General features: G+C 43.1%; 1 protein-coding gene across 1 annotated transcript in view; it reads left to right on the top strand.

The window, feature by feature from the left end:
• Positions 1 to 25,950, top strand: part of LOC126183641 (uncharacterized) — a 449,828-nt gene that overhangs the window by 279,973 nt on the left and 143,905 nt on the right. Inside the window, exons 7-8 of the mRNA XM_049925781.1 lie at positions 8,936 to 9,092; positions 21,959 to 22,034. Of these exons, the coding sequence (XP_049781738.1) occupies positions 8,936 to 9,092; positions 21,959 to 22,034 (233 nt within the window). The remainder of the gene's footprint in view (positions 1 to 8,935; positions 9,093 to 21,958; positions 22,035 to 25,950) is intronic.

The raw sequence follows: 25,950 nt of genomic DNA, 5'->3' as shown, positions 1-25,950 counted from the left end.
TTCTTTGTATCTGTTGATGTTATGTGATCTAAAGGGTTGTAGAAGTGGTTATGAAATTGCAATGGTGTAGCTGATGTATTTATATGAATGATTGCTTTGTGTATTTTGCTAGTTTCTGCTCGTTCTAGAAAGAATTTTCTTAAATTGTCTACCTGTCCATAATGTAGGTTTTTTATATCTATAAATCCCCTTCCACCTTCCTTTCTGCTTAATGTGAATCTTTCTGTTGCTGAATGTATGTGATGTATTCTATATTTGTGGCATTGTGATCGTGCAAGTGTATTGAGTGCTTCTAGGTCTGTGTCACTCCATTTCACTACTCCAAATGAGTAGGTCAATACTGGTATAGCATAAGTATTTATACACTCCTGGAAATGGAAAAAAGAACACATTGACACCGGTGTGTCAGACCCCCCATACTTGCTCCGGACACTGCGAGAGGGCTGTACAAGCAATGATCACACGCACGGCACAGCGGACACACCAGGAACCGCGGTGTTGGCCGTCGAATGGCGCTAGCTGCGCAGCATTTGTGCACCGCCGCCGCCAGTGTCAGCCAGTTTGCCGTGGCATACGGAGCTCCATCGCAGTCTTTAACACTGGTAGCATGCCGCGACAGCGTGGACGTGAACCGTATGTGCAGTTGACGGACTTTGAGCGAGGGCGTATAGTGGGCATGCGGGAGGCCGGGTGGACGTACCGCCGAATTGCTCAACACGTGGGGCGTGAGGTCTCCACAGTACATCGATGTTGTCGCCAGTGGTCGGCGGAAGGTGCACGTGCCCGTCGACCTGGCACCGGACCGCAGCGACGCACGGATGCACGCCAAGACCGTAGGATCCTACGCAGTGCCGTAGGGGACCGCACCGCCACTTCCCAGCAAATTAGGGACACTGTTGCTCCTGGGGTATCGGCGAGGACCATTCGCAACCGTCTCCATGAAGCTGGGCTACGGTCCCGCACACCGTTAGGCCGTCTTCCGCTCACGCCCCAACATCGTGCAGCCCGCCTCCAGTGGTGTCGCGACAGGCGTGAATGGAGGGACGAATGGAGACGTGTCGTCTTCAGCGATAAGAGTCGCTTCTGCCTTGGTGCCAATGATGGTCGTATGCGTGTTTGGCGCCGTGCAGGTGAGCGCCACAATCAGGACTGCATACGACCGAGGCACACAGGGCCAACACCCGGCATCATGGTGTGGGGAGCGATCTCCTACACTGGCCGTACACCACTGGTGATCGTCGAGGGGACACTGAATAGTGCACGGTATATCCAAACAGTCATCGAACCCATCGTTCTACCATTCCTAGACCGGCAAGGGAACTTGCTGTTCCAACAGGACAATGCACGTCCGCATGTATCCCGTGCCACCCAACGTGCTCTAGAAGGTGTAAGTCAACTACCCTGGCCAGCAAGATCTCCGGATCTGTCCCCCATTGAGCATGTTTGGGACTGGATGAAGCGTCGTCTCACGCGGTCTGCACGTCCAGCACGAACGCTGGTCCAACTGAGGCGCCAGGTGGAAATGGCATGGCAAGCCGTTCCACAGGACTACATCCAGCATCTCTACGATCGTCTCCATGGGAGAATAGCAGCCTGCATTGCTGCGAAAGGTGGATATACACTGTACTAGTGCCGACATTGTGCATGCTCTGTTGCCTGTGTCTATGTGCCTGTGGTTCTGTCAGTGTGATCATGTGATGTATCTGACCCCACGAATGTGTCAATAAAGTTACCCCTTCCTGGGACAATGAATTCACGGTGTTCTTATTTCAATTTCCAGGAGTGTAGCTTTTGTCTTGTTTCTTGCTGTCAATTCTGTTTTCAGTATTTTTGTTAGTCTTTGTCTATATTTTTCTTTTAGTTCTTCTTTAATATTTGTATTATCTATTCCTATTTTTTGTCTGTATCCTAGATATTTATAGGTATCTGTTTTTTCCATCGCTTCTATGCAGTCGCTGTTGTTATCCAATATGTAATCTTCTTGTTTAGTGTGTTTTCCCTTGACTATGTTATTTTTCTTACATTTGTCTGTTCCAAAAGCCATATTTATATCATTGCTGAATACTTCTGTTATCTTTAGTATTTGGTTGAGTTGTTGATTTGTTGCTGCCAGTAATTTTAGATCATCCATGAATAGCAAATGTGTGATTTTGTGTGGGTGTGTTCCAGTAATATTGTATCCATAATTTGTATTATTTAGCATGTTGGATAGTGGGTTCAGAGCAAGACAGAACCAGAAATGGCTTAATGAGTCTCCTTGGTATATTCCACGCTTAATCTGTATTGGCTGTGATGTGATGTTATCTGAATTTGTTTGGATATTAAGTGTGGTTTTCCAGTTTTTCATTACTATGTTTAGAAACTGTATCAATTTAGGATCTACTTTGTATATTTCCAATATCTGTAGTAACCATGAGTGGGGTACACTATCAAAGGCTTTTTGGTAATCAATGTATGCGTAGTGTAGGGACCTTTGTTTAGTTTTAGCTTGATATGTCACCTCTGTATCTATTATCAGTTGCTCTTTACATCCTCGTGCTCCTTTGCAACAGCCTTTTTGTTCTTCATTTATAATTTTGTTCTGTGTTGTATGTGTCATTAATTTCTGTTTGATGACTGAAGTTAATATTTTGTATATTGTTGGTAGGCATGTTATGGGGCGATATTTAGCTGGGTTTGCTGTGTCTGCTTGATCTTTAGGTTTCAGATAGGTTATTCCATGTGCAAGTGTATCAGGGAATGTGTATGGGTCTGCAATGTAACTGTTAAATAATTTAGTTAGATGTGAATGTGTTGAGGTGAACTTCTTTAGCCAGTAATTTGCTATTTTATCATTTCCAGGGGCTTTCGAATTGTGTGTAGAATTAATTGCTCTGGTGACTTCGTGTTGCAAAATTATCACTTCAGGCATTTGTGGTATCATCTTGTATGTGTCTGTTTCTGCTTGTATCCACCGTGCATGCCTGTTATGTTGTACCGGGTTTGACCATATGTTGCTCCAGAAGTGTTCCATGTCTGTTACGTTTGGTGGATTGTCTTTTTTAATGCGTGTCTTATCCATTGTTTGGTAAAATCTCTTTTGGTTTGTGTTGAATGTTTGGTTTTGTTTCCTTCTATTTTCACTTTTTTTGTATCTTCTAAGTCGTTTGGCCAATGCTTGCAATTTCTGCTTTTTTTCATCTAATTTCTCTATTGCTTCTTGTTGTGAGATTTTACATAACCTTTTTCGTTTTTTGTCTGATATTTCATTTCTTATAAATTGTGTTAGCTGTCCGATGTCTTTTCTCAGTTTTTCTATTCTGATCTGTAGCCTGTGTTGCCATGCTGGTTTTGTGTGTTTCTTCTGTGTGTTGGTTTGTTCTGATCTCTGCCTAGTGTGTATATTTAGTGTAGTGAGTGCTCCTTTATAAACCAGTAGTTGTAACTCTTCCATAGTTGTGTTTTCATTTATTTTGTTGTGTATGATTGTGTTGATAGGTTTTATTGTTGTTTCGACTTGTGGGTTATTTGGCGGTCTATGCAAGAATGGTCTAATGTCTGTATTTGTGTCTTTGTATTCTATATATGTCAGCTGAAATTTCTCTTCTATATCTAACACGTGTGTCTCTTCGTGTTCTATTTGTGCTTGTTCTGGTGGCTGTCTTAAGATTTCGTTTTCCTCTGATTGTTTAATTGATGCGTGTTGGTCTTTGTTTGTTTGCTCTGGGATGTTTGAGTCCATTACTGTATTTTCTTCTTCTTCTGATTGCACATTATTTAGATCCAGTATTTGTTGTACTTGTTCTTTGATGTTTTCTAATTCTGACTGGGGTATCCTGTTATTTTTTATTATTACACGGATCTGATCAGCTAGTCGTTGTTCTGTTAAAAATTTTAATTCCGGGTATCTGGTAATAAATGTTGTGTATACTTGTGATCTGTATCCAGTTGTGTTGGTTCCTAGGTTTGTTGCTTGGTAATAACAGAACATGAGGTGTCGATTAACTTCATCTGACCATCTCATCCTCTGTCTTTGTTTTCCTTCTAGGGTGGTTGCAGGAAGCATATCCTGCAAAACACCTCTATTGGGATTTAAATCATTTTTCAGTTGGCTAGCAGTGTCGTTACCATTGTGGGCGGGCATAGGGTTCAAGCGTCGTCCCCGACCATGATGGCGCTTGTCCGAGGCTTCTTTAGTTCTGTCCTGAACCAAGTAATCACACTAAAAGGGGGGTTAGCCCTATTAGTGGTTTGTTCTTTTCGTCGCCTTTTACGACTGGCAGAACATACCGGAGGCCTATTCTTTTCCCGGGCCTCCACGGGGGTTATTATTATTATTATTATTATTATTATTATTATTAATTCCTTGTTTAATGTAAAAAGTAAGGACAAAAAGAACTTACATACACTACTGGCCATTAAAATTGCTACACCACGAAGATGTGCTACAGACGCGAAATTTAACCAACAGGAAGAAGATGCTGTGATATGCAAATGATTAGCTATTCCGTGCATTCACACAAGAATGGCGCCGGTGGCGACACTTACATTGTGCTGACATGAGGAAAGTTTCCAACCGATTTCTCATACACAAACACCAGTTGGCCGGCGTCGCCTGGTGAAACGTTGTTGTGATGCCTCGTGTAAGGAGGAGAAATGCGTACCATCACGTTTCCGACTTTGGTAAAGGTCGGATTGTAGCCTATCGCGATTGCGGTTTATCGTATCGCGACATTGCTGCTTACTTTGGTCGAGATCCAATGACTGTTGGCAGAATATGGAATCGGTGGGTTCAGGAGGGTAATACGGAACGCCGTGCTGAATCCCAACGGCCTCGTATCACTAGCAGTCGAGATGACAGGCATCTTATCCGCATGGCTGTAACGGATCGTGCAGCCACGTCTCGCTCCCTGAGTCAACAGATGGGGACGTTTGCAAGACAACCACCATCTGCACGAACAGTTCGACGACGTTTGCAGTGGCATGGACTATCAGCTCGGAGACCATGGCTGCGGTTACCCTTGACGCTGCATCACAGACAGGAGCGCCTGTGATGGTGTACTCAACGACGAATCTGGGTGCACGAATTGCAAAACGTCATTTTGTCGGATGAATCCAGGTTCTGTTTACAGCACCATGATGGTCGCATCCGTGTCTGGTGACATCGCGGTGAACGCACATTGGAAGCGTGTATTCGTCATCGCCATACTGGCGTATCACCCGGCGTGATGGTATGGGGTGCCATTGGTTACACGTCTCGGTCACCTCTTGTTCGCATTGACGGCACATTGAACAGTGGACGCTACATTTCAGATGTGTTACGACCCGTGGCTCTACCCTTCATTGGATCCCTGCTAAACCCTACATTTCATCAGGATAATGCACGACCGCATGTTGCAGGTCCTGTACGGGCCTTTCTGGATACAGAAAGTGTTCGACTGCTGCCCTGGCCAGCACATTCTCCAGATCTCTCACCAACTGAAAACGTCTGGTCTATGGTGGCCGAGCAACTGGCTCGTCACAATACGCCAGTCACTACTCTTGATGAACTAAAATGTAGACTTTCACTGCCGGAAATCGACACAGAATTCATCAACTGACCACGGCATAACAGCCCGGATAATTATAATGGACATGTCTTGATGAACTGTGGTATCGTGTTGAGGGTACTGATTTCTCAGGATCTATGCACCCAAATTGCGTGAAAATGTAATCACATGTCAGTTCTAGTATAATATATTTGTCCAATGAATACCCGTTTATCATCTGCATTTCTTCTTGGTGCAGCAATTTTAATGGCCAGTAGTGTATGACTGTTACCGCTAAGTAATATATCTCGATGAAACTTGGACCATACATAGAAAGAACTGCCACGGTGTATTACAGAACGTAACTGAAAGAAATACGCAATGAGATGATCAGAAATGACACTCTTATTCATAGACAATAACTACACTGAAGTCACCGTAACTTATGGTCGTGCCCTGGACATTACAAAAGGCGGGACGTCGCTCTTAATAGGATGGGTGATCACCACGCTCTGCAACCTGGTCCCATTCTGTCCACGACGTTGGTACGGAGCTCTCTTTATAGAACGTTTCATTCAGCCGTTAGCGCGGTTGACCTCTGCTGGATGGTCGTAGGTGGAAATGGACGTGCTGCCGTACGTCTCCCCAACACATGCGATAAGTGCTCGATGGGCTTTAAGTCGGAGGGGAAATCCTCTCGAGGCAAGAGCTGATTCACTTGCGCTGTTCGATGCGATAGCGCACTGTCATCCATAAAAACTGTTAGGGCCGAATCCACTTCTAAAATGACGCACATGGGGAATGAGTACAGTATCACTATAACGTTGACTGTACTGCGCTCAAAGATTTGAAGGTCAGTGCGCCCATGCAACATTACGTTTCCCCACACATTAACACCTGCACCACCAAAATGATCACGTTCGACAACGCTTGACGTATTCTCGTGTGGTGAGAGGTGGGAATACACAATGCACGCAGGGACATAGTCGAAAATGATCGGTTTTGTGGTGAGGAGAGCCGCAGTTTTGCATTGGCGCACAGACCTACAAATCTTCGAACACGGTACACTCACCGGTCAACGCTATTGTGACACCGTACTACTTCTCCATGTGCATTTTTCAGAGGTATGTTTAGTGCAGCCTTCATTTTTATGGATGACAATTTGCGACCACATTGAACAGCGCAGGTAGAGGAGTTCTTGGAACGAAAGAATGTCTGCGGATGGACTGGCTTCAGGTTCGTCCAACTTAAATCCCATCGATCACTTGTGAGATGCGGTGGGCAGAAGTACTGCAGCACGTCCACACGCACAAACGACCATCCAGCCGCGCTGCCGGAGGAATGAAACGCCCTACCACAACTCCTTATCGACTTTGCGGCCAGCATTGGAGCACGTTGCAAAGGATGCATTGCTGTTAGAGTCGATTACAAAACCTGTTATTAGCTACGTCCTGACTATATTAAGGGAAAGTTTACTATCTTTGGCCCGAAGAAAGCATGTCCTTTGAGAATTATTTTCTCGGGATGTGTTATAGATATCAATGTTGAATGTGGTCAAAATGTTTATTGGTATTTCTTCTACAAACTGGAATTTTTTCGACCAGAAATGTCGAAGAGCAGCCGTCCGATGTGGCCGTGCGGTTCTAGGCGCTTCAGTCTGGAACCGCGGGACCACTACGGTCGCAGGTTCGAATCCTGCCTCAGGCATGGATGTGTCTAATGTTTTTAGGTTAGTTAGGTTTAAGTAGTTCTAAGTTCTTGGGGAGTTATGACCACATATGTTAAGTCCCATAGTGCTCAGAGCCATTTTATTTTTGTATAAGAGCAAAGGCGGAAGTGCCGTCGGAACGAAACAAAATTTCGATGTAGACCTCCACGCGCGGTATTTCACAGGTCATCCGGCTCGTCTGAAATCAAAATTGAGTTGACGTTAGCGACGTATATAAGATTCTTTAGGAGTTGTACCTCGCTTAAGTTATTTGGACCATAAGAAACAAAATGGCGGCCATTTGAAGAAAATAGGGGTTTTTTCGTCGATTTTTCGACTTAGTCGGCCAAGTAAAAATATTTATAGTTGATGGATCGGAATAATAGTGGTAAAAATCCTAGACAATGTAGTTAGCTTCGTCGAAACCAAAGAATAATGCCAATCGGTTCAGTAGATTTGAAGTTATCATACCGCCCGGTAAAAAAAAAATCATTTCGAGAAAAACGCGTTTGAAGTTTTGACTGCTTATAAATACAATATTATGCAACTTACGTTCAATCTGCTATTCCGGGCCCATAAACTAGTCCTTCCTCTTCCTCATAGAGGGCGTTCTGCTCGATCTGGGCCATCCCGCGCTGCTCCAGAGCCGCTTTTACGGCCGATGACAAGCGGTTTTCGGCCGCTTGAATTCGGTGGTCGTCCGAATGCTTGGTGAACTGCGTCGAATAGTGTCCCAGGGTGACGTCCATCGTTGTCATGGTCTTCATAATTGCTGAATACCCTTCGTTGAAGCTGCTCACTGCCAGGAAAGTCGCAATCTCCACAGTCTTCGCAGCAAATGCTTGAGGGCTAACTTCCAAACATACGCGTTCAAACTTTCATTTGAATTTTGTGTGTTTCCTGCCAAGCACCTGTACAATAACTCGTCCTCCGAAAGAAAAAAACTGGTGCGTGAAAAAGGCCGATTTCAGGCTGGTGTAATTTTTTGTTCAACTACGAATAAAAAACATTTCCGTTCCGTATTCGGAAAAACCGTTTCAGGGGTGGATTCTAAATACTTTTATGGATCCAAAAACGCAATTTTTAAAAAACCGATTCTTTGAACCAAAAGATTGTAAACCTTCCTTTAACGTTCAGGGGACCATCATAAATCGCGGTGAATTCAGTGAAATTATTGTCTTCGAATAAAAATGTCATTTCTGTTCGTCACATTGCGCATTTCTTTCATTTACGTCCTGGACTATACTGTAGCAGTTCTTTCTGCGTATGGTCCAAGTTTCATCGATTTGTGTTACTAGGTAGTGATACGTCAAGCGAAAGCTACTTTCGTCCTTAAATTTTCGCCTACCAGCGTAGTTTTGAGGGTATACTGATGATGACAAAGCTAAGCATCATCATTTATGAAACCTTTTGATTTATTTAATTTCAGTTCAATTAAAGACTTGGTGAAAAAAGAACATAGCTTAGTCAGTACAAAAGTTGTCCACCAAAGACCAGTCTCCCAGGTTCGAGTTCTGATCCTATTCATAGTTTTAATCTGCTAGGAGATTTCAAGTCAGCCCACACTCCACTGCAGAGTGAAAATTCATTCTTTCTTTGTGTTGTTGCGCTGTCACTTCTGTTGCGCAAAGACGTACTAAGAATCCGAACCAGCTTTATTTCTTGTTAGCGTTAAGGACGCAGACAGAAGCAGTAAGAGAGCCATTTTGTGTGTGCCCAGATGCGGCCGGACTGGCAGATGTGGTCGCGGTTCGGCGTGGACGTGACGCAGTCTGCTCTGCGGGAGGACGTACGCGGGCAGCGCGCCGCACTCTACGCGGACGCGACCACACCAGCAGAGATAGAGGACCGCTACGACGAGGTCTCCTACCACAAGGGTACGCCTTCCTCTCAGCTACACATTTGCAATAATGTAAAACCTTTTAGGTTCGTTTTTTTACAATTAAGTCAATCAATATCATTGCGGTCCGAGAGCACAATGAGACATACTTTCACTGCATAATGAGGGGCTTGATACGATGCCATATAATATGCATGTAACCTATTGAGATCTTACTTGGCGCTGAATTGAGAATTTCTGCAAAGAAGGCGTTTCAATAATACGAACGACATTTGTTTAATAACGAATCTCGAAAACACAAACGGTCAAGTTGAATCAGAATGATGGGACATCAGATGCATTTCAACAGGCTTGTTCTTTGGTAACAACATAAAGAATACAAAACACTAGTGATGGTTTCTGAACAGCTTCATTTATTCGGCAGCTAATACAGCAGAGGAAAGAAAACACATTACTAACGTGACTTAAGCAGATGTTGGAAGTGACCATCTACATTTACATCTACATCGATACTCTGCAAATCACATTTAAGTGCCTGGCAGAGGGTTCATCGAACCACCTTCACCATTCTCTATTATTCCAGTCTCGAAAAGCGCACGGAAATAACGAACATCTATATCATTCCGTACGAGCTCTGATTTCCCTTATTTTATCGTGGTGCTCGTTTCTCCCTATGCAGGTCAGTATCAACAAAATATTTTCGCATTTGGAGGAGAAAGTTGGTGATTGGAAGTTCGTGAGAAGATAACGTCGCAACGAAAAACGCCTTCCTTTTAATGATGTCCAGCCCAAATCCTATATCGTTTTTGTGACACACACTGCCATATTTCGCGATAATACAAAACGTGCTGCCCTTCTTTGAACTCGATGTTCAGTCCTATCTGGTCAGTCCTATCTGGTAAGGATCCCACAATGCGCAGCAGCCGGCCTGTGTGGCCGAGAGGTTCTAGGCGCTTCAGTCTGGAACCGCGCGACCGCTACTGTCGCAGATTCGAATCCTGCCTCAGGCATTGATGTGTGTGATGTCCTTAGGTTAGTTAGGTTTAAGTAGTTTTAAGTCTAGGGAACTGATGACCTCAGATGTTAAGTCCCATAGTGCTCAGAGCCATTTTTTAGATAAGGAGCAACAAAGGGCCTATAACACTACCTTGGGGAACGCCAGAAATCACTTCTGTTTTACTGGATGACTTTCCGTCAGTTATTACGAACTGTGACATCTCTAACAGGAAATCGCAAATCCAGTCACATAACTGAGACTATATTCCATAAGCACGCAATTTCACTACGAGTCGCTCGTGTGGTACAGTGTCAAAAGCCTTCCCGAAATCCAGAAATACGGAATCTATCTGAAATCCCTTGTCAACAGCACTCAACACTTCATGTGAATAAAGAGCTAGTTGTGTTTCACAGGAACAAAGTTTTCTAAACCCATGTCGACTGTGTGTCAATAGACAGTTTCCTCCGAGGTAAGTCATAATGTCTGAACACAATATATGTTCCAAAATCCTGCTGCATATCGACGTTAACGATATGGACCTGTAATTTAGTAGATTACTCCTACTACCTTTCTTGAATGTTGGTGTGACCTGTGCAACTTCCCAGTCTTTGGGTACGGGTCTTTCGTCGAGCGAATGGTTGTATATGATTGTTAAGTATGGAGCTGATGCATCAGCATACTCCGAAAGTAACCTAATTGGTATACACTCTGGACCAGAATACTTGCTTTTATTAAGTGATTTAAGTTGCTTCACTATGCCGGCAGCTGTTCTCGATTCGAATTATGGAATATTTACTTCGTCTTCTTTTGTGAAGGCATTTAGGAACACTGTGTTTAGTAACTCTGCTTTGGCAGCACTGTCTTCGATAGTATCTCCATTGCTATCGCGCAGAGAAGGCATTGATTTTTTCTTGCCTCTAACATATTTCACATACGACCAGAATCTCTTTGGATTTTCTCGCAGGTTCTCTTGGCGCTTCTGGGCACTGGTCAGCAAGCGGTTGAAGGTGGATCGGAGATGGACTGCTGGAATTGCCGCAGTCTCATCCGAAATATTCTGCTGCAGTTCTTAAAGGCTATGAGAGCTGTTGTGATACACCCTAGATTTGATAGCTCCCCACACAAAGTAATCGCACACTGACAGGTCAAGTGAACTAGGGCCACGACCAGACTGACCTCTACCAACAACTCTGTCTGGCGTGAAGATTCTGTAAGCGTGCTCAAAGGCTCGGCCAGCTATATGGGCAGTTGCTCCATACTGTTGGGTCGTGGTTATATACATACATTCACGTACAATAGTATCCACCCCTCTCACGCCGCCTCCCTCCCCCCCCAACACACACACACACACACACACACACACACACACACACACACACACACACACAACCACCACCACCACCACCATCAACACAAAAAATAGTTAAAGTCTTTACCTTTTCTCATATATAAATTTCTGAATTTCACACCTAACTTTGTGTGAATGAAGCAGCGTGAAAACTAACAGTCTCAAAAATGGTAAGGAATTCTAACCCTTAATAAGCTACATATACACAGTCTACCTTGTATTTGCTTGCTAGAGGGTCTGACCATGTAGATACGTTTGCAGCCTTAACGGTAACATTCCAGCCAGATTACTTTATGTGCTATCAACAACAAATGCAACACGGTTCGTGACTTCAGAGGTTGGACCGGCAAACCACAGGAAGTTGAGTAGCCAAAAAAAAAAAAGAAAAGAGAGAGAGAGAGAGAGAGAGAGAACAGGAAGATGATTTCCCGGACATACATTTATACACTTGCGTAGTCATACTTTACAGACTAGCGTTCACAATAGCTGTGCTTAGTAAACTGCTAATGACTGTGAGTGCACACTTTGATTTCATATTCTGTGATATGTTATCAATTTTGTGACAATCTGATGCTGTTATTGTGTCGAACACTTCTCAAATTTCCGGAAACACTTCTCAAATTTTCGGACGTATCGTTTCCAAAGACTATATTTTTTCAAACTGCAGTTTCTTGGATGTTATGACAAAGCAATGTACTATTCACTGGTGTAAACAAATTAAACCGGATGCCAAAAACAAATGAAGCACTCAGAAAGGAATGAAACTCACGGATTGAGTGTGTGATCTCATTTCAGTGATTACAGTATACAGTGAACTTCGCAGTATGAGCCCACATCAGTGCAGTGTGGCACCCCCTCTGTCCTGGACGTATACAGTGATTCGGCCAGGAAAGGTGTCATAAAGACATTGTGCAATCTCCTTAGGCAAACTGGTTCAAAACTATTTTAACTGGTCGTTGATATAATGGATACAGGCACGGGAACGGATCTGGGGATTAGCACCGCGATACCGTCACATGAGAGTTAACACGTGAGGAAATAGGATGTCTGCGACGTACTGCTGCGCCTTCAGAGATTCCTTCAATCATTACCAGCTGTGTCTCGTCTTCTCCAATGGCTCCCTACAACACGGCGCCAGGACTAACACCGCTGTGCCTCTCCTAAACACTGGAATTATAAACCCTCTCTCCATGTCATCGACGATGGTCATCTGGGGGTGGTGCAGAAGCCCGACTCATTGCTGAACACAATGCGCTGCCATTTATCAGCATTCCATGCTTCCCGCTCACAGCACCACGCCAGATTTAGTCGATAGTTTTGTGATGTTAACGCAGGTCATGCTCGCGGCTCTATTTCCCTAGTCCGGTTGCTGGTAGTCGCAAACCAATTTACGGTATGCCACAGGAAGTTTGAGGGAGTCCATTACCTGTTCTCGGATCTCAGGAGCAGATGTCGGGGTTGCGATGACCATGGTGTACTATTTCGTAGTCTTCCCTTGAGGTGGTCATCAATAACCTTTACGACGAGTATGCATGCTCTTACGTTCCTATGCAGTCAATTATCGGCCCACTGTCACATCTGAATGCCCCAAAAACCTGAAAAATTTAACTAACGATACGACAAGTCCCCTTAAAGCTTTGTCTGGTACTAGACATCCTCATGTTCTTCAGTGACCCCTCAAAATTTGAAGCTTCTCACGCCTCTTATGTACCCTACCAGGCCTGATAACAAAACTAAACACGAACAACACTAATGCACTGTAATAGCTGTTCTACCTGTCACAGAATATGCCGCTCTTAATCATTTACATACCTGCCGATGACGTGGTCATGTATGAAGTCACACTGACATGCGACTATGTCTTGCAAGTGCCTCACTTTGTGTCGGGCACTATGTTATTATTACACAAAATATTTTATTTATTTTATAGTAATCAAATAATTTATTAATATTTTAATATTAAAACATTTTATATGCGTTTGTTTTGTAATTATCATTAAAATCGTACACGTCTTTGTGTACGTTAGAGGTGAGAGGGAGACAGTAATAAATCGTGAATCTCACTGCCCTCCCCCTCCAAACCGAACCCTCGATCCGTGCCTGTTGTCCTGTTTGTATTAAGAGGTGTTTTTCGTGATAACAACTTAGCTATCAGCAAAAACACCTCCTATTATTATCACAGACCCATTTTCCAGTGCGTTCACGTACGCCGATACATGCAGCCGTGCTTCACCAAAACAAAGAAATATTTGAGTACCAATCTCTCCACCACACACAGACTGCAATTGTTAGTTGTAGTACTTACATCGAGCAACAGTATGTTAACTGGTCAGTCGATGCACCACCGTTGCTTACTAGTAAACTATCCAATCCGACATGTCGAAATACGTGCTGCAATTTTTTACACAGGAAAATACACCGAAATGTGGAATCCAATTGTGCATTCGAATGACGTCGACATTTTGCTAGAAAATGTGGAAACATTAGACGAAACAGGAAATAACTGACAGTTTTGTGAATTGTGGTTTGAACGATGATTGTTATGCTAATTAAAGGCCAGAGCAAAAGCACACTACCTTCCTAGCCCGAGGAAAATATATACGGCAATAACATTTAGTTTCATATAAAAAACTGTAAATTTTTGGTTAAACGAAGGAGGGAGAAAACGCATAAAGTTAAGCAGTGTAAAAAGCCAGTTTCATTTCGGAAAACCTCAACTTGAATTGTGTAAATGGAAGAAAGTATGAAATACACGCCAAAATGAAACTTTAAAAAGTGTGAAAGAACAATTATTCGAAAGATTTAGACCTGCTCGTGAGAGTCAATGGACTGTTACCGAAGGAGAGCTACGTGACTGGGCCCTCTGAATTACAAGTGAGATTAATATTACTGATTTCCATGTTTCTTCGACTTAGTCAAACAAAATTTTTAAGGCTTTCGTGGCCACTTGTTGACAAACTGCCTATTGGCTTCTGTCTCGGGTTCTTCGGCCGACGTTCATCTAATGATTTTTCTGACGTTTCGCCAGCACGAGTGGCTGGCATTGTCAAAGCTTCACCCTCCATTGCCGGTGGTGAACTGGAGCCGAGCCGCGATGCAGAATATATTGGGGCATCAAGGATTGCCCAGTCTGAGAATAGAAGTTCAAGCCATGCGGCTACGCCTTCAATAATAAAAATTGACATTAAAACAATAGATTTTTGGTTGTCGTATTTTTTTCTGCTTTTAAATTATTTAAAAATACATTAGCTGTGTGGTAATTTTTTAAATATTTTTTAATTATATATATATATATATAGGGTGTCCCAGCTATCTTGTCCACCCAAAATATCTCTGGAACAATAACAGCTATTAGAAAACGACTTTCACCGGTATCAATGTAGGGCTGGGGCCCATGAATGTACATATTTGGAAACATTCTAAAACGAAAGCATATGTGTTTTTTTAACACAAACTTATGTTTTTTTTAAATGGACCTCCTATATTTTTTCTTCAGCAATCCATAGCATGACAAAGCACATACACAATGGCGTTGATTGCATCGCAATATTCCCATTACATCCCGAGATATTGAGACGCGAAGTTGACGCTTGAAACACCCGACATGCGCTGCTAGCGCATGTCCTGAGGCTCAAGCGTGAACCCCAGGCTGCCCGTAATCGCGATGTGATTGGCATGTGTAATCACACCTCCATACTTATCAAGAGGTCCGAAACGAATAATGCGGTCTGCTGCAATCAACTCTCATAAGCACATAATGGTTTCTCTCTTGCACGTCAGCTAGCAGTGCATGTCGGGTGTTTCAAGCGTCAACTTCGCGTCTTAATATCTCGGAATGTAATGGGAATATTGCGATGCAATCAACGCCATTGTGTATGTGCTTTGTCATGCTATGAATTGCTGAAGAAAAAATATAGGCGGTCGATTTAAAAAAAACATAAGTTTGTGTTAAAAAACACATATGCTTTCGTTTTAGAACGTTTCCAAATATGTACATTCATGGGCCCCAACCCTACATTGATACCGGTGAAAGTCGTTTTCCAATAGCTGTTATTGTTCCAGAGATATTTTGGGTGGACAAGATAGCTGGGACACCCTATATATATATATATATATATATATATATATATATATATATATATATATATATATATATATATATAGGGTTACTGAAAATGATTGAAGCGATTTCACAGCTCTACAATAACTTTATTATTTGAGATATTTTCACAATGCTTTGCACACACATACAAAAACTCAAAAAGTTTTTTTAGGCATTCACAAATGTTCGATATGTGCCCCGTTAGTGATTCGGCAGACATCAAACCGATAATAAAGTTCCTCCCACACTCGGCGCAGCATGTCCCCATCAATGAGTTCGAAAGCATCGTTGATGCGAGCTCGCAGTTCTGGCACGTTTCTTGGTATAGGAGGTTTAAACACTGAATCTTTCACATAACCCCACAGAAAGAAATCGCATGGGGTTAAGTCGGGAGAGCGTGGAGGCCATGACATGAATTGCTGATCATGATCTCCACCACGACTAATCCATCGGTTTTCCAATCTCCTGTTTAAGAAATGCCGAACATCATGATGGAAGTGCGGTGGAGCACCATCCTGTTGAAAGATGAAGTCGGCGCTGTCGGTCTCCAGTTGTGGCATGAGCCAATTTTCCAGCATGTCCAGATACACGTGTCCTGTAACGTTTTTTTCGCAGAAGAAAAGGGGGCCGTAAACTTTAAACCGTGAAATTGCACAAAACACGTTAACTTTTGGTGAATTGCTAATTTTCTGCACGAATGCGTGACTATTCTCTACCGCCCAGATTCGCACATTTCGCACTGAACGCATCCTCTTCCATGAGCTGTTGCAACCGCGCCGAAAATTCAAAGCGTTTGACTTTGTCATCGGGTGTCAGGGCTTGTAGCAATTGTAAACGGTAAGGCTTCTGCTTTAGCCTTTTCCGTAAGATTTTCCAAACCGTCGGCTGTGGTACGTTTAGCTCCCTGCTTGCTTTATTCGTCGACTTCCGTGGGCTGCGCGTGATACTTGCCCGCACGCGTTCAACCGTTTCTTCGCTCACTGCAGGCCGACCCGTTGATTTCCCCTTACAGAAGCATCCAGAAGCTTTAAACTGCGCATACCATCGCCGAATGGAGATAGCAGTTGGTGGATCTTTGTTGAACTTCGTCCTGAAGTGTCGTTGCACTCTTATGACTGACTGATGTGAGTGCATTTCGAGCACGACATACTCTTTCTCGGCTCCTGTCTCCATTTTGTCTCACTGCGCTCTCGAGCGCTCTGGCGGCAGAAACCTGAAGTGCGGCTTCAGCCGAACAAAACTTCATGAGTTTTTCCACGTATCTGTAGTGTGTCGTGACCATATGTCAATGAATGGAGCTACAGTGAATTTATGAAATCGCTTCAATCATTTGTAATAGCCCTATATATATATATATATATATATATATATATATATATATATATATATATATATATACGCTCACACATTCACGCAATATATACATTGTACTCACACATACATATTACAGTTAACACATTCTCACACTCATTCATTCACCTTTTGATATAATAATAATAATAATAATAATAATAATAAATTATAAATACAATAAAAGAAGATTAAAATATAATTAAAATAAAATAAATTTTAAGATCAAAATAAATAAAAATTAAAATTAAAAGTAAAAAGCGTCCGCAGACTATCTGTACTTGGCGCACCAACGTCCGAGGGCTTCTCTGTGGTCATTTCCGGTGCGGTTCTCCTCTTGCTACCTGCGACGGTCGTTCGCTGCAGTACGGGAAGCCAGGATCTGTTTACCTTAAGGCTTTCCTCTTTCTTGTTGAAACTGTTCGCTTGTTTTTGTATTTCTACAGCTTCTCTGAACAAGCACTATCACAATATAAATTGAAAGGTATTCAAAGAATTAATGATTTTAGACATTTTCGGTATAGTTTAAGCGCTTAGAATTCCCTGTATGCTCTTTGGACTTCGCTATACACGGCGCTTCGTTCTCTTTTCACGGCTGCATCTCCATATTCACCGAGTCGCGCACTGGTGTGGAAGGGCTGTACAAACCGTTGTTACAAGCAGCTCATCGTTCAGTAAAAATGAATAACTTTAACATTTTTTTAAATACTTGCAGTACACTTTAGCAGATAAAATTTTGACAGTGCATTTCTTTCATTGTATCCTTCCTGTATTAACAATTTTTAAGTTTAGGTTTCGACATGTTTGGCTATTCCTTTGTTAGTTAAGTATTGGTTTGAGTTTGTGCACATCGACTACTGACACACCAGTCTGAAGTGCTAAATGGCACAAGATTTTCCTCAGACTTCTCTCATGGCAGTTACTAAGCCGTCTAGTTTATGCCAATACACCAGCTGCCGGAGCGTCATACGGCTGTCGTAGCCCGCCTGCGATTGTGTTATTCCCGCGCAACACTGGGCATAATACTTGTATCGCACATGAAAGTCACTATCTAACTACAAGGTGGGAAACGCTTTATTTTCGCACGAATGTTCCTTTGAATTCTTCTCTATTTCTTCAGTTCGAGAAATCTCTCAAATTTTCACATGTAGTCACACAATAACTTTGGATTGTTGCTCTATCGAACCTTCAGTAAATGTTCATTCACCATTGCGACCGGCATCGTTGGCGGTGTACAGCTTTACCTCATATTCCTACACTGATATTTAACGAATAAAAAGTGCCTTTGGGGAAAAAAATTATTGACCAGTTGTAGAATGCCTATTCAAAACAAGAAAAATTATAATTCATCCACGATGAATCCTCAGTTCCAGTCTCTCTGTTCGTACATTTTTAACCATAAGCGCGTGAGCTATGATGCTGTAGAGGGCAAATCATTCCATTTTATGCAGTTTTTCATTTTATGAATGTAGGGATAACTAAAAGCTCTTCTCTATTCCGTCTTAACTCATGTTTTGTCTGAGGCTGCAAAATAAATGGAAGCTCTCTTGAGCCAAATAAGCATCTCTGGTAGTACATATGATACATCGTCACTCCGTTATGATTTAAATTTAGTCATTTCTAGTTTCGTAACCTGCAGTTTTTGCTTCGAGTTCGAATGAATGAGCACCATAAAATGGGCTGCGAAAGGGATACACAGAGTTTACGGTCCTCTCTTGTGTAGCATATGCCTTTTTCCTGCCAGAAACTCCGTATTTCTAACATGGAAATCATATTCTTCCATCACTCTATTTGAATCTGGAAAATTTAATCAGAGTGTAGAAGCAACTCGTGAACTAATTGGAACACTTCATCATCATCATCAGCCAATTCAATCATTAGATGATGTGGCCTCTTCGAGCCGTGGATTCAGGTAGGCTTTCAGAGTCTTCTCCAAGTGGGACGGTCTTGGGCAGTTCTCTGCCAGGTGTTACCAGCGATCTTCTTGATGTCTTTGTCCCATCTGTCTGGTGGTCTTCCTGTAGGCCTCCGGTGCTCTCTCGGACTCCACTCCAGTACTAGCTTCGTTCATCTATTGTCTTTTCTTCTTGCGACGTGGCAGGCCACTGCCATTTCAAGGAACCTACTCTCTCTAAGATGTCATTAACCTTCGTCACAGACCGGATGTCATCTGCCCTTTTCCTCTCCTTTCTTGTATAGCCCAGCATTGATCTCTCCATGGCTCTCTGTGCTGTCCTAAGTTTCCCTTTTGTAAATGAGTTCAGTGTCCATGTCTCGCAGCCATACGTCATCACAGGAAAAATGCATTGATCAAATACTGCTTTCTTCAGATTTACTGGCATTTTTGATCTGAATACTTTTGAATTCTTCCCAAATGCTTGCCAGCCAAGCTTGATGCGTCGATAGATTTCTGGCCTTATGTCTCTCTTCATATTTATAATCTGGCCAAGGTACACATATTCATTGACCTCTTCTAATAGACTGTCCTTGACTTTCACATCTCCAGCTGGTACCCATTTGTTGGATATTACTTTTGTTTTGTGAAGGTTCATGTTCAAGCCAACCAGCTGACATTCCGATGCAAGATCTGTAACTAAGTTTTGGAGCTCTGCGAAGTCTTTGGCCAGTAAGGCAATATCATCAGCAAATCTCAAGTTGGTAAGCCTTAAACACTTAAAGACATAAAACTTAAACAATTTTCCAAAATAAATACACTGCTCAACGTAATTAAAGGATTACTTTTTAGAAACCCCGTAGTTATTTCCCATTGCGACGTATAAGTTTGAAATTTGGCTCATACAACCCTAGAATGTTCCTCTGTAATGGTGCAAACGCGTTGTGCCTGCGGCGGCACCTTGGGCTCGGCGACGCTTCAGACAGCAACGTGTCAACACATGCGAAAAAAGACCAGAGCTCTGAAGTTCATATGAGGTGTAAGGCGGATCAGTGGTGTCACATCAGCACCAAATTTCACCACAAATGTGCCCATCGCCTCCTTGGACGTACCACTTCATGCGAAGGTCGTCACACACACTTTTACCACATTTCATCCCTTCTTTTGACTCCTCCGCCATGAAGGTTACAGCCGCGACGCCCAGGGTTGAAATCACGCGGTTTTCTTATGTGTGACCTAGTACAACGTGTCAGACACACTGCCGCTCGGAATTTACACGGAAAGGCCTCATAGGGTTGCACAATGGGCATCAATGAAAGCAACCTTTCTCTTAGGGCGTTGATTGCCACACATTTTGCGCTCGAAAACGACAATTCGTAGTATGATGACCAACAGAACGACCTTCTTGAAAATCTTTGATACTACTGACACTCCCCGGACGCTTCAACCCTTCTCTAAGGACATCATGGGCTAGCATCCGCATTGAACGTGATCTCACCCTGCTGGAGTCCAGCGCGACCGCAATTTTTGTTCTGGTGTACACCGTGGAACCACTAGAGAGCGTCAAAAACCGTTCGACGAAACTTGAACGTGATCTGAAGCAGCAACGAGTGCTTATGCCTTTTCAGCCCTCGTATTTCACGCCCTCCTGTGGCGTGAACATGAAGGGGTGCGACACTGGCACCTGCGTGAATAAAACGGTAGAGGGTCCCTCTGCGCCCCCCCCCCCCCCCCCCCCGCCTCTAGTTTGACAATACTGTTAGTGCCCACGTTTGTTAAACACTTTAAAGATGTACCTGCACAGAGAAAATCCTTGACTGTGTCCTCGCTGCCTGCTAGTAGGTATGTCGGAACAGAGGTGTCAAGTGATTGTCTATCTAAAACTCTTGTAACACATTTTTTTCTCTGTGCAAATATCTTTTTAAATTGCTCATCAAAGGCGAGCTGCTGGAACTGAGGGTGTTGCCGAATTGGGGGTGTTAGAGGGACCCTTTGCCGTTTTATTCACGCATGTGTCCATGTCGCACACCTCTGTGATCACATGAAGGGAGGCTGAAAAAACAGAAGCACCCGCTCTACTTCGGGTAACGTTCAGACTTCCTCGAGTGGCTTTTAAGGGTTTCTTGTGGTTCCACACTGCATACAAGAGCAAAAATTGCGGTCGCACTGCACTCCAAAGGGATGCGATCACGTTAAGTGGGGTTGCTGGCCCGTGATGTCCTTAGAGAAGGATTGAAGCGTCTGCGGTGTCAGTTGTGTCAAAGATTGTCAAGAACGTCATCCTGTTGGTCATCGCACTGTGAACTGTCGTTATCGACTGCAAAATATGTGGGAATCAACGCCTCAGTGGAGAGGGTGGTCTCATTGACGGCCATTATGCCACCCTGTGAGGTCTTTCCATGTCAATTCTGAGTGGAGGTGTGTCTGAAACGTTGTGCTAGCCCACACATAAGAAAACGCGTGATTTCAAGTATGGGCGTCGTGGTTGTAACCTCCACGGTGGAGACGTCAAAAGATGACATGAAATGTGAGTAAGAGGGGGAGTGACGACCTCCCCATGGTGTGACACGTCCACAGAGGTATTGAGCAGAAATGTGGTGAAATTTGGTGCCGATATGACATCATTAACCCACCTTAAATCTTACTTGACTACTGAGCTCTGGTCTTTTCTCGGCGTGTGTTTACACCTTGCTGTGTGAAGCGTCGTCTAGCCTACTCATTAGTAGCAATGTGAAATAATTACTGAGTTTCTAAAAAGTGATCCTTTAATTCCGTTGCGAAGAGTAGTAAAATAGTCGCCAGAACGTATAACAGGAAAATGAAACGAATATATTTAAAACATAAATTGTAACAGGCTATATTTTTGACATGTTTCGATGCTAACAATATTACACAACTACAGACTGTAATAATTAGAACAATAACTACCTTAAGTAGAAAATTCTGGTTGTGTTATTTACTAATAACTGAATCCAGTCGACACAAAAATCGTAAGCGCTTAAACTATTGTGAAGGCATGACTTCCTGTGTTAATAACCTAACTTCCTTAACATTTGATTCTTATCAGACACTGTATTTTACTTTACCAAATCTATTTCATTTTGAAATCATCAGAAAGTGCAAGCCCAACTTTCACAGTACAGCAAGGTTAGTACCTTCAGCACACTTCTTCTAAACTGATAACTGATGGAGCTTTTCTATGTTCTCTACAGGAGGCGCCTTCATCAGAATGTTGGAATCCTTCTTGGGAAGAGATGTGTTGCTCAGGGGAATCCGCAATTTCCTGGAGTGAGTAAACTATTAAAGATTTTTTTATATTTTCAACCTTTCTTCCTCAGCAGCTATTTCAATCATATTTATCATGCAGACTAAAACAATCCTTGTTTTTGCAGCTGAACATTAAATTGCAAAAGACGGAATTTTTCTTGTGTTCATACCGGGTGATCAAAAAGTCAATATAAATTTGAAAACTTAATAAACCATGGAATAATGTAGATAGAGAGGTAAAACTTGACACACATGCTTGGAATGACATGGGGTTTTATTAGAAACAAAACAAAACAAAGTTCACAAAATGTCCGACAGATGGCGCTGGACAGCAAAACGTCAGTGACTGTGCATGACAATCGTGTATAAAAGGAGATGTACGAGTAATGTGAGAGAGAATCAGATGCCCCAGCAGTTGCAGCATGTTGACGTTACCTGAAAAGGCGCTTTTAATGAAGCTATATTATCAGAATGGGGAATGTGTTAGTTCAGCGTTAGGATCCTATCGTCATAGGAAGGGGATTCGAACGGATAAAGGTCCGTTGACAAATGCAGCTGTGGCGATGATTTCGAAGCCACGGGTTGTTTAGACGATAGACCCCGTAGTGGCCGACCGAGCACAAGGCGTAATGCTGCTGAGACAGATCAGGAAGAAATGGAGACGGTAGCGGGTTCGTCTACGCACGGGGAAGTCAGCGCTCGTGTAGTCGCACGTCGCACCGGCATTCCAAACACTACTGTTTGGTTGGCACTTAGGCGTACCCTCCGATGCTATCCGTACAAAATCCATCGGCATCCTGAACTGTTACCTGGCGATTTAGTGAAGCGGAGGGCATTTGCGGTGTGGGCGTTTCAAAAGATGACGGGAGATGACGATTGGTTGAGTAACGTGTTGTGGACCGACGAAGCTCATTTCACGCTCCGAGGGTCTGTCAACGCCCACAACTGCAGAATTTGGGCTACCGAAAATTCTAGAACTGTCGTGGAAACTCCATTGCACGACGAGAAAGTCACGGTATGGGTTGGATTTGCCACACCTACCGTTATCGGGCCTTTTTTCTTCGAGGAAATGCGTGATTCTGGTTTTGTAACTGCTACCGTGACGGGTGAGAGGTACGCCGATATGTTACAAAACCGCATCATCCCCAACCTGGCTGATAAACACCTGCTGGCATGTACGATATTTATGCAGGATGACGCTCCACCCAATATTGCTAGACGCGTGAAAGATCTCTTGCGCGCGTCGTTTGGTGATTATCGTGTGCTCAGTCGCCACTTTCGTCACGCTTGGCCTCCCAGGTCCCCAGACCTCAGTCCGTGCGATTATTGGCTTTGGGGTTACCTGAAGTCGCAAGTGTATCGTCATCGACCGACATCTCTAGGGATGCTGAAAGACAACATCCGACGCCAATGCCTCACCATAACTCCGGACATGCTTTACAGTGCTGTTCACAACATTATTCGACTACAGCTATTGTTGAGGAATGATGGTGGACATATTGAGCATTTCCTGTAAAGAACATCATATTTGCTTTGTCTTACTTTGTTATGCTAATTATTGCTATCCTAATCAAATGAAGAGCCATCTGTCGGACATTTTTTGAACTTTTGTATTTTTTGGTTCTAATAAAACCCCCATGTCATTCCAAGCATGTGTGTCAATTTGTACCTCTCTATCTACATTATTCCGTGATTTATTCAGTTTTCAAATTTATACTAACTTTTTGATCACCCGGTATTACACATTTCATGATATTACACTGTTTGCAGTTAACATGCAGTAATTCACTGTTTTTAGCTCATTTCATTTACTAAGTAGTGTTCGTCAACAGCTTTATAGAAAGTATTTAAAGAGAATGATCAAATAAGTACAATCAGTTCATATATGTCCGAAAGAACAGATACCATCGGTGACCATGCAGCTCTCTAGAATGAAATGATAATGAAATCAAGACCCTAAGCTGTCGACAGGCATTGATATACATCAACGGGGACAGTTGAAAATGTGTGCCCCGACCGGGACTCGAACCCGGGATCTCCTGCTTACATGGTAGACGCTCTGTCCATCTGAGCCACCGAGGACACAGAGAATACTGCGACTGCAGGGATTTATCCCTTGCACGCTCCCCGTGAGACCCACATTCCCAACTTAATGTCCACACACTACATTCGTAGTGCCCCTGCTCATGACACTCATTACTCGCGGTATGCAATCTTACCGAGTCCCGTAAGAGTTAGGGCAATGCGTGTGCATCCGCACAGAAGAAGGAGGTCAATGGCCGGCTAACCTTAACTATATGTCCGAAAGAACAATTACCATCTTCATATATAGTTAAGGCTAACCGGTCATTGACCTTCTTTCTGTGTGGGTGCATACGCATTGCCCGAACTCTTACGGGACTCGGTAAGATTGCATACCGCGAGTAATGAGTGTCATGGGCAGGGGCACTACGAATGTAGTGTGTGGACATTAAGTTGGGAATGTGGGTCTCACGGGGAGCGTGCAAGGGATAAATCCCTGCAGTCGCAGTATCCTATGTGCCCTCGGTGGCTCAGTTGGATGCCGGCACGGTAGATCAGCATGTTCAGTCAGAGGGTTTAGCTACTCTCTGTAATAAAAAACTGAGTGAATGCATCAATGAACATCCTGAACGGGTGTCATCGGGCGTCCGCCACGAACAAATTCAACGAACAATATAGAACAAAATGAGAACAAAAAAAAAAGTGGATAAAGCGTCTGCCATGTAAGCAGGAGATCCCGGGTTTGAGTCCCGGTCGGGTCACACATTTTCAACTGGCCCTGTTTATGTGTATCAACGTCTGTCGACAGCTTAGGGTCTTGATTTCATTATCATTACAATCAGTTCAGTCACCCAGATGTCACTGTTCATTATTATACGCAAAATAATGACGAGGTAAATAGGAATTAAACTAGGAAAAGCAACCAGAACAATACCTTCTTTTCTAACAGTCGTAAGTAGAATTGGTAAGCGTCGTCTATATGTGTGTCAGCTTGCTTGTTCCGTCTGATATACGGGTTCCAGCAACTGCACTAAAACATTCCACATTATTCACTGCAGTTGATCGGTTGGTTAGGATCGTCTTCCGAAGTCTTCTTCACGAAGTTCATGGCCATGGTGGATGGACAATACATTGAGTATGCTCTTGCCGCAAGGTATCCGGCAGAGAAGCTTCAAGCAACGGAAACGTTAGAAAGGTAATAGTCCAAACAAATAGTGCTAACTATAGCCCAAATTTATTATAATCATAAGTTCAATCAAGGACAAAAACATAGTTCGATAATAGCAAAGCATTAATTTCAGATGATCGGGAAAAGGAAACTGAAACATAAAATCCCGAAACAGGCTCAGTCAGATGCTACTGTAGTATGACAAAGCTCTAAGCGATTGAATAAAGATATGTTCATACAATTAATTCACAAATCATCGGACAAACAAGTACACGATTCCGATGAGGACATGCTGACTTTTCGGCCTGCCTTTTGGTAAAGGATATCTCTTCTAAGACCCCAGAGTGCTTTAATCATAAGTAAGCTATCAATTGCTTAGCACAATTCTGAAAAAAATCCCAATGAAGTTGCAGAAACGCGCCTATATATTCCTAACCATCCTCATCTCCCCTTCGCCCTGGCAGCAAGTTCTTAGATTATTTCCTCTTCGCTGCGGCGTGGACTAAGTACGCCGTCTTGCCATTCATGTCTAGATTTTAGGTGATGGATCTGAGCCCCAGCTAAAGATTTGTCTTCAGATGTGCCTCTCTCCTCCGTCCCAGTACCTCTTCGTCAAAAAAACTAATAGTTGACTGGAACTAAAGTCTGTCAGTCATCTCGATATTTCCTCGTCTGAAAACACTAAGGGAAGTGTGGCTATCAATTGTCCTGATACTTCGTCGTCTTAAAGTTGAAGGCTAAGTGTCT

This window comes from Schistocerca cancellata, chromosome 4 (genome assembly GCF_023864275.1).
Source record: "Schistocerca cancellata isolate TAMUIC-IGC-003103 chromosome 4, iqSchCanc2.1, whole genome shotgun sequence".
Classification (NCBI taxonomy): Eukaryota; Metazoa; Arthropoda; class Insecta; order Orthoptera; family Acrididae; genus Schistocerca; species Schistocerca cancellata.
This window is presented reverse-complemented; position numbering and strand designations above follow the sequence as displayed.